At 34.6% G+C, this 14,185-nt stretch overlaps 2 protein-coding genes and 1 non-coding gene across 3 annotated transcripts; 2 read left to right on the forward strand and 1 right to left on the reverse strand.

Annotated features, from left to right (window-relative positions):
* Positions 1 to 7,600: 7,600 nt before the first annotated feature.
* LOC105961971 (putative xyloglucan endotransglucosylase/hydrolase protein 8) lies at positions 7,601 to 9,381 on the reverse strand. Its single transcript, XM_012986230.2, has 4 exons — positions 9,079 to 9,381; positions 8,883 to 8,983; positions 8,557 to 8,759; positions 7,601 to 8,171 (listed from the first exon to the last, which is right to left on the reverse strand). Exons 1-4 carry the CDS (start codon positions 9,263 to 9,265, stop codon positions 7,769 to 7,771), a joined length of 894 nt encoding a protein of 297 aa, XP_012841684.2. The 5' UTR covers positions 9,266 to 9,381; the 3' UTR covers positions 7,601 to 7,768.
* Positions 9,382 to 10,481: 1,100 nt separating this feature from the next.
* On the forward strand, positions 10,482 to 10,561 carry TRNAL-UAG (transfer RNA leucine (anticodon UAG)). Its single transcript has one exon. It is a non-coding gene; the product is annotated as a tRNA-Leu (tRNA).
* Positions 10,562 to 11,652: 1,091 nt separating this feature from the next.
* Positions 11,653 to 13,766, forward strand: LOC105962248 (thiamine thiazole synthase 2, chloroplastic). The gene is made up of 2 exons (XM_012986547.2): positions 11,653 to 12,786; positions 13,396 to 13,766. The coding sequence occupies exons 1-2, from the start codon at positions 11,890 to 11,892 to the stop codon at positions 13,552 to 13,554; spliced, it is 1,056 nt and encodes a 351-aa protein (XP_012842001.1). The 5' UTR covers positions 11,653 to 11,889; the 3' UTR covers positions 13,555 to 13,766.
* Positions 13,767 to 14,185: the final 419 nt, after the last annotated feature.

Here is a 14,185-nt window from a genome sequence, read left to right on the forward strand (position 1 = left end):
ATGATAAATGTGACTGGACCCAACTGTAATAACGGCAACAGCATCTTTAGTCCATGTCGGCATTCCCCTCCAATACTATATTATATTATATTTATATATATTTCTTGCTCGAATTTGGTTAATCTTATATAAACTCTTTGATGTTGTACGATTCCACGTCACGTTTTGCAATCCATCCATCCTACTTCCTGATTTCTCTCGTGGGCATTACCTGTATCACAAAAAATAAGCTTTGTATATATATATATATGATAGAAGAATTCAGAGAATTCAAGAGACGGTCGGGAGTTATGAATTGCGTACCTTTAATTGTGAGGTTTCCGAGTATTTTATATGGCTCCTTCGACTCTACACCCGGTGATAAACACCGGGTGTGTCTTCTGCTGCCACGTGTCATTTTTTTATTTTTCTAAAATCCTTAAAGGTAAAACCCTAGCGGGGAATATATTATAAAATAGAAAAATGACATATGACAGCAGAAGACCCATCCGGTATTTATCACTGGGTGTAGAGTCGAAGAAGTCGTATTTATATGAAGACATATATTCTCATGGCCTAAGCCACTTGACACGAGCCTCACTGTTTAGATCATATTAGTTTGGGCCTTAGCCAACTTGAACTTGTATTATTATCTTTAGTCGATTTGAGCTTAGTTTGTGTGCCTCTATGAGCTTGTCGATATGGGCTTTTGGGCGTGGACCCATCACTCTTATATTTTGATAAATTGTTTTACGGATTGATGAGACTGTTGCGTTTTATTTTTAGAAATAGTTCTTGACCAAACGGAGAACGAATATTCGATAAAATTATATATATATATATATTAAAAAAATGGGGTAGAATGTAGTAATAAATGAAATGGTGGGGGCAAGGGGGTAAATAGTCAAGGTCACATGCTTAGTCTGAAATCCACGTCAGCGTAGGAGGAGAATGCATGTGCTTTGCCAACACTGAAAAGGACACCCCCAGACGTGTCCCTTCAACCCTTTATTAATTTACCCCTCACAACACAAAATATTTCCCACTTAGTTAAATTAAGTTTAATTTACTTAAATTAACTCTTAAATCTTAATATGACTTTAATTCATTTTTTTAATGGATTAAATTCATATTATAATATTTGAGATTCCAAGGAGCATTCTTGTAAAAATATTTTAAATTTTGTTCTTGGGGGTAGTTTTATAATTTTATATTTAACATAGGATCAAAAATAATATTTCCATAAACTATTTATTTATTCTAATTTTTGTTTTAGTGACGGTAAGTAAAGCACGTGCCTCCATCATGTAATGTGGCCACTGACTCTTCGTCTTTTAAATTAGGTCAAGGACCTGGTCAACTGTGTCGTCAACGCAACCTGCGAATATTGACTCTATAAATTAATTATATTATATTAATTCCAATTTAAAGAAAAAATACTCGAACGGCGATTTAAATTTTAGGGTTAATCACAAAAAGGCCCATGACAAGAGCACTTAATTAAAAGAGGGACATCCAACTTTTTTGTCTTTCAAATAAATCCAGTTCATTCAAACTTATTTGCAAATAGGGAAAATCCTTTTATATATACCAAAATTACCCCCAGTTCATTGAAACCAATTCAACTCAAATTTCATGATTTACATCCCAATTTAGCATAATTTCATCAATTAACCAATTTTAACCCTAATTTTAATTTTGACCTGCCACCACCGGAGACCGCCGGTCGCCGCCGTTGACTTTTTTTTTTTTTTTGAAAAACTTTTTTTCCCTGAAATTTTTTTCCGGCCGGTTAACTACCGTTGACCGCCGGGTCTCCGGCGTTGACTTTTTTTTTTTTTTTTATAATTTTGTTTTTTCTTAAAAAAAAATATTTTAATTAATATTACTGTCTTGGCTGCTAAATTACTGTCTCCGACAGTTATTTAACTGTCGGAGACAGTAATTTAACTGTTAATTGATTTTTTTTTTCTTCAAAAATATTTTAATTAATATTACTGTCTTTGCTGTCAAATTACTAGATTGACTTTTTTTTAAAATATTTTAATTAATATTACTGTATTCGTTGCTAAATTACTGTCTCCAGCAGTTATTTAACTGTCGGAGACAGTAATTTAATTGTTAATTGACTTTTTTATTCTTAAAAAAAATATTTTTAATTAATATTACTGTATTCGTTGCTAAATTATTGTTCCTGCAGTTATTTAACTGTCGGAGACAGTAATTTAACTGTTAATTGACTTTTATTTTATTTTTTTAATTTTTTTTCTTAAAAAAAATTATTTTAATTAATATTACTGCCTTGGCTGCTAAATTACTGTCTCCAACAGTAATTTAACTGTCTTAGACAATAATATTACTGTTCGGGAAAATAATATTCATAATATTACTGTCCCAAACAGTAATATTACTGTCCGAGACAGTAATTTAGTAGCCAATATAGTAATATTAATTAAAATATTTTTTTCTAAGAAAAAAAAAATTCAAAAAAAAAAAGGCAACGTCGGAGACCGGCGGTTAACGGTGGTTGACCGGCCGGAAAAAAATTTCAGGAAAAAAAAAAGTTTGCAAAAAAAAAAAAAAAAAAAAAAAAAGTCAACACCGGAGACCGGCGGTCAACGCCGGAATCTGGCTGGAAAAAAAAAATCATAAAAAAAATTATATTCTGAAAAAAAAATTTTTTGGGGGTTAATGTGATATATTTGTTTAAATCCGGGGTCAATGTGTAGTATTAAGAAAGTTAGAGCATAATGGATGGAATTGATAAGAATTATATTATGGAGGGTATTTTAAAATAAAGATATGGGAATGGGTTTAATTGAGAGACTGTTTTTTTTGTGGACCAAAATAAATTTAAGTCCCATGTGATGGGACTTTTTGCTATTGCCCTAAATTTTAAGAGTAAATTACATCTACATCTCTGATGTATGCTAAAATAACTTTAAGGTCCATGTAGTAATGATAATTACAATCATCTCTCTGAAACTTTTACGGGATAATGCATTTGATAAATTATCTAGTTAGGGTTCTACAGACTATAATTTCAAACAGGGGTGACATGACTCTTCTAATATTTCTTAAATCATTATTATTTTATGTAAGAAATTTCCGTATGTGGTAGCATTAACGGCCCCGCGTGAAACAAGTATAGTGCATATCGATCCACAAGACATGAAACAAATATTGTTTCAGGGGTGTGGTTGTAATTATCAAAACCACAGAGACCTTAAAGTTATTTTAGCATACATCGGGGGTGTAAGTGTAATTTACCCAAATAGTAATTATAGTTTGAGGGAACAAATTGTCGACGATAAATAAATAAATAAATTTATATTTTAATATGAACATTTAATATATTGTTAGGTGTTACCAACTGCGAGAGAGATGTGGTGCATTGTAGTGATGTACCTTCAAATTTAACGTACAAGTCTGAGCAGCGTTACATTTCAATTAGGTCATTAATTGAGGAAACTAATCATCTCCCCCACCAAACACGGGCCCATATATACCAAAATAGATTTATTTTGACACGTGGAGATAAATTTTACCCCAACTAATGGTTGTAATTCAATTGGGTTTACTAGCAAACTTCTTTTATTTATTTTTTATTTTTTTTAGCGAATTATAGAGGGCATTTTGCGAATAATAGAAACACGAGAAGATATTTTCAGCAATTCGATATAACACATAGTACTGAATGCAATAAAATCTAATTGAATTCAATATATTATCCATGGTCATTATTTGAATGTTATCCAAATTTATCAAGTTGAGGTTATTAAAAGGAAAAAGAAAAACAAAAGGGGTCATGATTTAAATTTGATCCAAAATTAATATTGATCTTATCTTCAAACATATCTCATAACTTTAATTTGTAAGAGAATTTGTGGATTTGCTCTTATCCTCAAACACATCTACAATGTCATTCTCTTTCTCTAGAACCACTTAGTTAACTACATATCTCGATATCTTATCTATTTCTTTTATCAAGAAAACAGTAGAAACGTCTAATATAGTTGCGCAAAAATTATTAAAAAAATATTATTAGTAATATCTATTTTAAAATAAAAAAACCAAAATTACCCTTTGTACTTGAGAAAACTATTAAATGTTTTATACACTCCACATGTATACTTACTAATGATAAAAGGCAAACTATAACAATAGTTTGGTTTTAAAACTCTATAATGCTTATATGTGGTAGGATTAAGAGAATATGAGAACTCATGCAAGAGAACAAGATTTATCCGATGCATATATATAATTAAAAAAAAATCATAAATTGATTTCACGAATTGTTGGAGCATCTCTGGTCTTTGTGTTATTCCCCTTTTGCCCTTTCTTTATATATTTTCTCCCTTTTGCAGGTACATTGAGTTGAGTAGTAGATTGGAGACGAAAATGAGAAAGATTTCTACGAGGCTTTGTGGAAAAATCGTGAAAATTTGAGCTAATTTCCGAGTTTCAATTGAAATTATGGCAATTGCCTTAATAAATTGAAAATGATTAATTGAGAAGAAAATGACTTGTTCGAATTGCAAAGACATCATGATAATTCATATATCATTATTTCATTATATGTGTTCCCCCTATTTGTGATTCGAGATCATGTCTTGTCTATTTTATTATTTAATTTTTTCTTATGATTTGTTGCTTTCAACATTTAATAGCTATATGTACAATTTTTTTTTTCTGCAATTTTCAATATCTAAGAAGAGTGAAGAAACTTCCATTATTAAATTAAACAATTTGCTAGCTCAATTTTTCCTTTTACGTGATCTAGAAATTTCTGGGTCGCCAACAACATTCGATTGTGAACTGTCCGTACCCGAGTCTTCCTTATATGGACAATTGCTGTCAAACTTAGGCTAACAGATTAAATAGACCAATTTGAAATGACCAAATTCATATTTGAAAAATAAATGCTTGTGCTAGGGTAGGTAGCCCCCCTCTTTCTTAGTTTTCTGCAATTAAGTTGCATTTATTTTTTATTTTATTTTGTTTTCTTTTTGAGGTATTTGTCCAATTCACTAATATAAAAAACATTTATTATTATCTATATATCAAATGATTTGCACATACAAATGATTAATTTGACCATCTATGTTTCATCATCCTTTTATTTTCCAATTTTAATGTGACTAAAAAAGAAAAAAAGAAAAATAAGGACAAGAGTAATCAACTAATCATGGGTTGTGGGGCAATTCAATGATATGAAATTATACATATATATATGTATAGTTGATTTGAAATCTTAACTACGAACCTCCAATAAATTAAACATTTAATATTGATCGGGCCACATTGATTTATATTTAGATTCTTTATTTTTTTCTCTAGTGTCGCTCTCGCGGGGAATAGGAGGAAAATTCTTCAAGGGTTATTATCTTAATAATTAAAAATATTTTTGACCAAAAAAATTTAAAAATTATAAAAATTAAAAATTAACTAGGGCCCTTAGTTGATATTGTGATTTGTGAGCATGTTAGCTATTTGTACAGAGGGTCGCAGTTACTCTTGTTAGGCCAGCAATCTAATCGGCCGACGTACGTACATAATTCCGTGTACATTAAGCGTAAATATAAATCTCAATGCATGTAGAAATTGAACCCAAAGAAATGTAATTACTTTTTACGATCTTTTAAGTTGCCTAGGGCAAAAACTGGCATGTGCCGAGTCAATATTCGAGAGCAAATTTATCATGCGTAGTAGTATTCAATTACATGGGTTCGATTTGTGAAACAAACATTATCATATAAGGTCTCGTTGGGTTACGTAGATTATATTAATTTGGGTTTGATTAAATCTCTAGTGACTTTAACTAGTCGGTATAGTATCGATAACAACGATTATCCAATTCGTAGTAATTTATGGATAATAATGTCATTTTCTTTTAAATTACTAGTTACTACGTACAAAAGTAATCGAACGAATACGATACCTACTTATTTTATCGTATATAATCATTTTGTTTCGAACTGATGTTTTGTTGAATCTTGCCAAAGGTAAACGAACGTATTACTAGCTCATAATATTTACCCAATAAATGTACACAAATACATAGAATATATAAACATAGGCATAAAAAAACCCAATCAAGGGTCTCAATCAATCACATCTCAACAATAAAAATGCATTGTAGGTACATGAATCACACAATTTAGTCATTTTGGGGTGGGATTAGATTTGGATTGGTGATTGATGATTGGTGATAGAGCTTTATGTTTTTTTTTTCTTTTCTTTTTTTTTTTTTTAATATTTTTTTTTATTATTATTATTCAATTGATTCGGCCGTCAATCATTGGAGAGTCATGAAATTTCGCCCTTTTTTTCTTCATCCAATTCATTAATTAATTCAAAACTTTTTCTTTTTCTGCCAAGTGGCATTTGAATACTCCAAGACTACAACTTGATGATCATGTGCCTTTGCTGGATTTATTATGTCATCCATGATGTCATAAATTTGAATTTTTTGTTTTTAAATTTTTGCAGAAGTGAAATTTTGTTTTGGGATATGATTTAGATTTTTTTTAGAGATTAAATTTTGAGCGGATCAGCCGATATTTAATATAAATCGGATTCCACTATTTTTTTGACATGTGGCACTCTTAAGTCTTAACTCTTAATAAATCACGCTGATTATAATTAGGGTTAGAGGGGTTACGGGTTCTGCTGAGGTTTTCTTTTTTTCTTTTTCTTTTTTATTTCCAATTATTAGAATCCTAATTATATTTTTATTTAAACTATCCACGTGTCAATCATCCTATGACATCCGATATTCCTATTAAAACAGCCCATCCGATCTAAATTTGCATTTTTTTTATATGAAATGATTTTCCCATCAATATATGTAGTTCACATGTTCTGTGTTGAAATGATATTTTTTGGTGTTGGTTCAATGTATCTTGCTCATTCGATGGTTACTCACATGGTAATTATTATGGTGTTATATGTCAACCTTTTGCCCCCTTTTAAAATAATTTATTTCTATATAGTTTATTTCCTATTTTACCTTTAAATATTAATGATTTATTACCTTAGCCATAATTCTATTTGTTTCAACCTATTATAGTTTAGCATACGGGTGTGAATTAGCCGAGCTCCAACTTATGAGTTCACAAACACGGAACAGCTGAAAAAACGCTCGAACTGTACTCGTCAGAAATCTCGAGTTTCGAAAACTCGAGTTCGAGTTCGAGCCGGCTATCGAGCTTACGAGTCCACTCGACTCGTTTACCACCCTAATTATGTAGGACCGTAGAAAATTTGAGATCGAGGTTTGACAAATTAAGTCAGTTTGAGCTCGAGTCAAATTTGTCGAGCTCAAGTTTATTTTTTTTAAATATATTAATATTATTATTTTCTTATGATTATAAATTATTTATATTCAACTAAAAATGAACTGATTTTTTTCATGTATTTATTATATTGTAAATTTTATATTTCATATTAAAAAAAGGATGAAAATTACACATTATTTTGTCCTGTTGTTTTTAATTTAACTCATGTAAATAATACTTTACATTTTAATATGATTATTTTACTCAGTGTGATCTATCTGTGATGAGTGCAAAACCAGAAAATACAAACACACACAAATTGGGCTTAAAAGCAATAATTGAATAAGTCATAACAAAAATGATTTATTTGGGCTTTCGTGGCCCAAATCTAAATAGGATTTTTAATTTCAATAAATATTAAATAATTGAATTTTAATAAAAAAAAAACTATTAAATAATTGAAACGCATAATTAAAAAAAAAAAAAAAAGAATATTCTATTGAGTCAACTCATTCCCAAGGGCTAATCCAGCATTCTTCTGGCAACGTAGTGTACCTCTTAGTATCCTTACAATAATCATACACGACAAGATTCCTCTGCACCCATGCATAATCTTTCTTCTGATCATCTGAAAGGTGCCACGTGTCATACTGGTCCCACCAGTTATCGGCGGTGTTGGACACGCACGCCGGGAAAGGATCCTCCCACCGGCAGCCGTCGGCCGTGAAGTCCGTGTAGGAAGAAACGAACGGCGACTTCGACCAGTCCGTCTTGTCGGCGCCGCCCCTCGTGGCCCAGTCTTCGGCGTCCCATATGCTCGAGAATAAGTACATTGGCTTCTCGTTCGGGAAGAAATTGTTCGTGTAGTTTGCGTTCTTGTAAACCCTAATCGGAACTTTATCCACGAAGATCCTGTTTTTTCATATTAAAAATAGTCAATTGTAGTGGAACTTCCGATTTTCGCCAATTTCAGTCCGAAAATTTTCGATTATGGAATAATATTTTTCATTTTGAATTCCTGATTTCTATTTTTCCAAAGCCTTTTGGATCAGAATTCGAATATATATGAGATTTCGGTTTTCGATCTGGTTTTAGTATATATCCTAGAATAATTCCAAGAATTCCACATTTTCCAAAAATTACAATTATAAAATGATTATTATGCATTTTATATTTTAGGTGACTAAGAAATTAGAATTTTACGAAATCCGCGGATTCCGGTCCGACTTTTTTTTTTCTACGAAATTAAAATGTGTTCAAAAAAAAAAAAAAAGAAAAGAAAAGAAAAGAAACTTACACTAATTGGTGATTGTTCCAAAGAAAGGAATAAGTATGAAAATCGTGAGTCGGATCGAACCACAAAACGTGTCGCATTTCACGGCCACCGGTTCCGTTCTTGTACACATTTGTCTGTACAAGGTAAGGCTGCCCTGTTCTATTCCCCAAGAACTCTATATCCACCTCATCTCTCTCCGGCCCCGCCGCATTTTCCGAACACATCTGCACGCCCGGAAAATTTTATTTTATTTTTTTAACGAAATTTTTTAGTTACCAAATAAATAAACTACGCACGTGTCGTTTCGTATATCATATATAGAAGAAATTTAATTACACCTAACTTACGAAATAAGTCGTCACCACTCCTGCTGAATCACCTCCGACCGCTTTTATTCTCATGCTAAACCACCCGAATCTGTATCTCTCCTTCGTCATAAACCCACAACCTACGCGTATAATTAAAACATCATATGATTACGACAATCGATTTTTCTTCTCTCTCACTATATATATATATATGTGTGTGTGCGTGTGTGTGTACCTCCTTGTTTATTGAGGGAGATATTCCAGATTTTGCCATCTTGAGAAGTCTTGAAATCATTATCCGGGCAGCTTTTCGTGAAAACATCACCGAATGGAGCGTTTGTTTCGGCTGCCCCGACCGGTGGACGGAATATAACTGCGACGATCGCAGTAACGAAAATTACGAGACAAGCCCTCGTCTCCATTTTTACGGGCGGCAGCAGAAGAAAAGAAAATTAAAGAAAGTGTTTATATTTTCTGTTTAATTATTATCTCTCTCTCTCTTTGCTCTTTTAATAAGTTTTCAAAAATGTGAAGTCAAATGCAAGTGAGAGTGATTAAGAAATAATCTTAATTAATTTTGGATCGGACAACTTGGATTTAATGTAATTAGACACATGCAGTTGATCAAGAATATCTGCATGTGTCCAGTTTGGAGTGATTAAGCCATGGTGGTCGTGCTACAATATGGTCCAACATTTGACTTTCTTGCAACTAATTTAACTTAATTGCATTCAACGCGCCTTAATTTAGTCTAATTGCAAGAAAACCCTATGTGTGTTTCTATTTAGCAAAAACTACCCCATAAAAACACATTATTTTTTTTGCCAATATTAATAATATGGATCGGGAGTTTATCAGCCAACTGTTGCGACAATTAACTCACAAAACCACGCAAATCCTAATTACGTTTGTATGATAAACATCACGAGAAAACATAATAAAGAACATTTAAAAATTAATTAATGTACGTGGTTCAGTCAAGAACAAATTGCCTACATTTACCGAGAAAGACAACATCAAGCACCAACAATATTCGAGATTTACAAAGCACAAAAGATTTATCCTACACTATCTTCTCCATAGCTAGTCTATTTCACTTTTATGTTCTACAACTTTTCTATTTTCTCTCTCTATTGTTTCGCTCGTGTTTTCTCTTTGACTATCCATAAACGTAAGATAAGCCATGATAACATAATATTCGACTCGTTAAATTATTGGAGATATCAAATATCAAACAAATTCCAATATTTAATTAATCTTCCCTAATTTCCCTCCTTTTCAAGGAGCATTAGTCTCTTATTTGGTCTAGTTCTTGAAACATTATGTAGACAATCTCATATAAACGTTTAGATAATATTTAACATTTAATTACCCAAACAAAATGAAAATAGAAATGACCAAGCCCAATACCACCTATAACTAAGAAGGCCCAAGCCCAAGTCCCAACCATAGGTGATGTTATATAAGATCTTAATAGTGAAGAATTATAATATTACGACAGTTTGTCCGAGTGGTCTAAGGCGCTAGATTTAGACTCTGATCCGAGAGGGCGTGGGTTCGAAAATTTTTTTAATTTTTTTTTAATTTTTTCAGAGAAATTGAATAAATTACTAAAGTTGGAACATAAAATTACAAAAAGACAGTTTGGCCGAGTGGTCTAAGGCGCCAGATTTAGGCTCTGGTCCGAAAGGGCGTGGGTTCAAATCCCACAGCTGTCAATTAATTTTTTTGTAATAAGTGTTTTAAAATCAAAATGTTAATATGGAAATTAGAATTGTTATCAGTCAGTTTGGCCGAGTGGTTTGAAGCGCCATGTTTTGGCTACCTTCTAAAAGGTCGTGTGTTCAACTCTCTAAGCTACCAATCAATATTTTTGTTACTCTTCTCCCTTTCCACAAATTTATTTTAATTTATAAGTTATAACCAAAAAAGACACCATTGGGCCAGCTTTCAAATTATTATCTATCAATGGTGTGTTAAAAAATAGTCTCTAAATTTCATTTAAAAAATTTATTTACAAACTCGAACGAATAACTCTAAAAGAAAAGTGTCATATGCAATAAAGGACTTTATAAAATTAATTATTATATTCACTTATAAATTATTTCATATTATAAGTATATCGACGATGCAGCTCGGCCCGACCGCTTGAAGGAATCACAAATCGTCGAGCACAATCCACTTTAGGCCCATTTATTGTAGACCTCCAAAAGGGGTTGGGAGGGGTGCTCCCGACGTTGTCAATCTGACGTCTAAGTTAGAACAGAACACTTGCTACTTTCAGCTCATCACTTGTCACTTGTGAACTACCTCTAGCTGGTCGGAGGTCTCCTAGCTCGTCGGATAGAGCTCAGGTCTTCATCTCATCGGAGGTCTCCTAGCTCATCGGAGAGGTCTTAGATTTCCAACTCGTCGGAGGTCTCCTAACTCTTCCTCTATTGGTATTATATTCTATTTTTTGGACCTTACACTTGTGGGCTTACCATATCTCAATGTTTTGGGTCACTTATCAAAGTTCAATGAAGTAGACAATGAGCCCGAATCCCGTGTGGTCATATCTCTCGTTTGGACATGGGCCAATTCTATTGGACTTTGTCTTGTTGGGTCGTGCTAAATCTGACTGGATCAATCTAACAACGAATTAAAAAAAAATCTAAAATCTAATTTGTTAAAAAATAATGTTTAAAGAAAACAAAATTCATGAGAAAGTACAAAATCCCAAATTAGGAAACAATAAATTAAATAAAGTAACCCAAAAAAAAAAAAACAGAATCAAATATTAGCCTGAGAGATGACAATTATTGTTGCCACGTCATAGATTTTTGTCACCAAGCTTTAGCCATGAGTGATTCCACAACAACTGAACCAGATCTATTATGGATCATTCAAATTCTATCTTCAGATCTTTTTCTTTCAGATATTTTTCACCTTTATCTGTTATATATACTCTTCTTTAATTCATCACCACTCACACCACTCTCCTCCGATCACAACCACCCCACCCACCGGAAAACAAAAGAAACGAAAAGAAAACCAGTCTGCAACAATGGCAGCCATGGCTACAACCCTCAGATCCTCCCTCACCAAGACCTCCTTCTTCGACAACAAGTCCACCTTCCACGGCGCCGCCGTCGTGCCCACACGCGCCGCCCAGCCCATCAAATCCACCCCCAAGAACCTCGCCGTCGCCATGGCCTCCACCCCCTACAACCTCGACGACTTCAAATTCCAGCCCATCAAGGAATCCATCGTCGCGCGTGAGATGACGCGCCGCTACATGACGGACATGATAACCTACGCCGACACCGACGTGGTCGTCGTCGGCGCCGGATCCGCCGGCCTCTCCTGCGCCTACGAGCTCAGCAAGAACCCCGACATCAACATCGCCATCATCGAGCAGTCCGTCAGCCCCGGCGGCGGCGCGTGGCTCGGCGGCCAGCTCTTCTCCGCCATGGTGGTCCGCAAGCCGGCCCACAAGTTCCTCGACGAGCTCGAGATCGAGTACGACGAGCAGGACCACTACGTGGTGATCAAGCACGCCGCCCTCTTCACCTCCACCATCATGAGCAAGCTCCTCGCCCGCCCCAACGTCAAGCTCTTCAACGCCGTCGCCGCCGAGGATCTCATCGTCAAGGGCGGCCGCGTCGCCGGCGTCGTCACCAACTGGGCCCTCGTCGCCCAGAACCACCACACCCAGTCGTGCATGGACCCCAACGTCATGGAGGCCAAGATCGTCGTCAGCTCGTGCGGCCACGACGGCCCCTTCGGCGCCACCGGCGTCAAGCGCCTTAGGAGCATCGGAATGATCGAGAGCGTCCCCGGGATGAAGGCCCTCGACATGAACACTGCCGAGGATGCCATCGTCAGGCTCACCCGAGAGATCGTCCCCGGCATGATCGTCACCGGAATGGAAGTTGCCGAAATTGACGGCTCTCCAAGAATGGTACTCCCTCTCTTCCATAATATCTGTCTTTTTTTTAAAATATTTCGTTTCATATTATCTGTCACTTTAAATTTCCAATACTGCATTAATTACGTAATTTCCAGTTCATATCGTTATGAGCAAATTATGGCCATCCCTGAGTTATGGTTAAATTACGAAAACCCCCATCGTGTTTAGGTAATTATAGTCACTTTTTCAATATGTATTATCTTACGAAAAGACCAATCTAGGGGTAAATTTAGGGAGGTTAATTCGGTAAAACCGAACCGAAATTTCGGTACACCAACATTTCATGTCGTTTACCAAATTAAATATACGATTTGGTTCAATAAATAATCGAATTTCATAAATTTTATGTAAAAATATTTAAAAGGATAGCTGGTTGTAATTACCCAAATAAGAGGGGTTTTTTCGTAATTTTGGCGTACCTCAGGGGTGGCCGTAATTTGCCCTATCGATATCAACTCTTTCCAGTTTCATATTATCTGTCCTTTTAGTTTAAAAATATATATTTTTTCGTAAAATCAAGACATATTTAATGAAATCTCTAATGCGTATGCAAAACTAAAAATTCATTAATCGCGATTAATTAACTTTAATTTTATATAGGGGCCCACATTTGGAGCGATGATGATTTCGGGACAGAAAGCAGCTCACTTGGCATTGAAGGCTTTGGGATTACCACATGCTTTGGATGGTTCTTACAGTGAAGCTCAACCGGAGCTTGTTTTGGCTTCGGCCGAGGCCGATGATGTTGTCGAGGCCTAGATTCCGAGTCGACTCGAGAAAATGAGATTTGAATAAAATGTAATAAGAGGAGGGGATTAATTATTTCGAATTCGGATTTTAATTAGGGACTTTTATTTAATTAGAAGTACTGAAGTACTATTTATTTGCAGATTTTTGCTTGAAATGTTTCCATCTTCTGTGTAGTTCCTTCCCCCCTTGTTCATGATTTCAAGAAGATCTCTCTCTACTTACATAGCTTGTGATTATGTGATTTGTCTCTTACTATACATATTAACTTATGAACAACCTTCATTACTAATATCCTTTCGAATCTAGACGGTCCGATTTTGGCTATTTGCTAAAAGTCGTCTATCATTTTAAGACGGAGTTACCCCATCTATTTCTCCCCGAGCACATTAACCATATATCGTCTCCGCAATCGTCATCTTCACGCCGCAACCGACGTCTTCTTCTATGGCCGTCGTCATCGAATAAAAATCAACTATCATACACACAGTGACACACACACACACAAACACAAACACACGCAAATTCACATACAATAGTCGTCGGAAAAGCATATATGCACATTTGGAGGATATGAACAGTAGTTGGTTGGCGCCAAAAAAACTCGTTGGGTGCTAAATACCAACACGCAAGTGTACGTATC

This window comes from Erythranthe guttata, chromosome 8, assembly GCF_056151865.1.
Source record: "Erythranthe guttata isolate IM_541 chromosome 8, IM_541, whole genome shotgun sequence".
Lineage (NCBI taxonomy): Eukaryota > Viridiplantae > Streptophyta > Magnoliopsida > Lamiales > Phrymaceae > Erythranthe > Erythranthe guttata.

Excerpts from the sequence above, each read along its gene's own strand:
- LOC105962248 (XM_012986547.2), top strand. The coding sequence starts at position 11,890 with ATGGCAGCCATGGCTACAACCCTCAGATCCTCCCTCACCAAGACCTCC. Across the intron at positions 12,787-13,395 it reads TTGACGGCTCTCCAAGAATG|GGGCCCACATTTGGAGCGAT; the intron begins GTACTCCCTCTC and ends AATTTTATATAG.
- LOC105961971 (XM_012986230.2), bottom strand. The coding sequence starts at position 9,265 with ATGGAGACGAGGGCTTGTCTCGTAATTTTCGTTACTGCGATCGTCGCA. Across the intron at positions 8,984-9,078 it reads CTCCCTCAATAAACAAGGAG|GTTGTGGGTTTATGACGAAG; the intron begins GTACACACACAC and ends TTATACGCGTAG. Across the intron at positions 8,172-8,556 it reads TGGAACAATCACCAATTAGT|GATCTTCGTGGATAAAGTTC; the intron begins GTAAGTTTCTTT and ends ATGAAAAAACAG.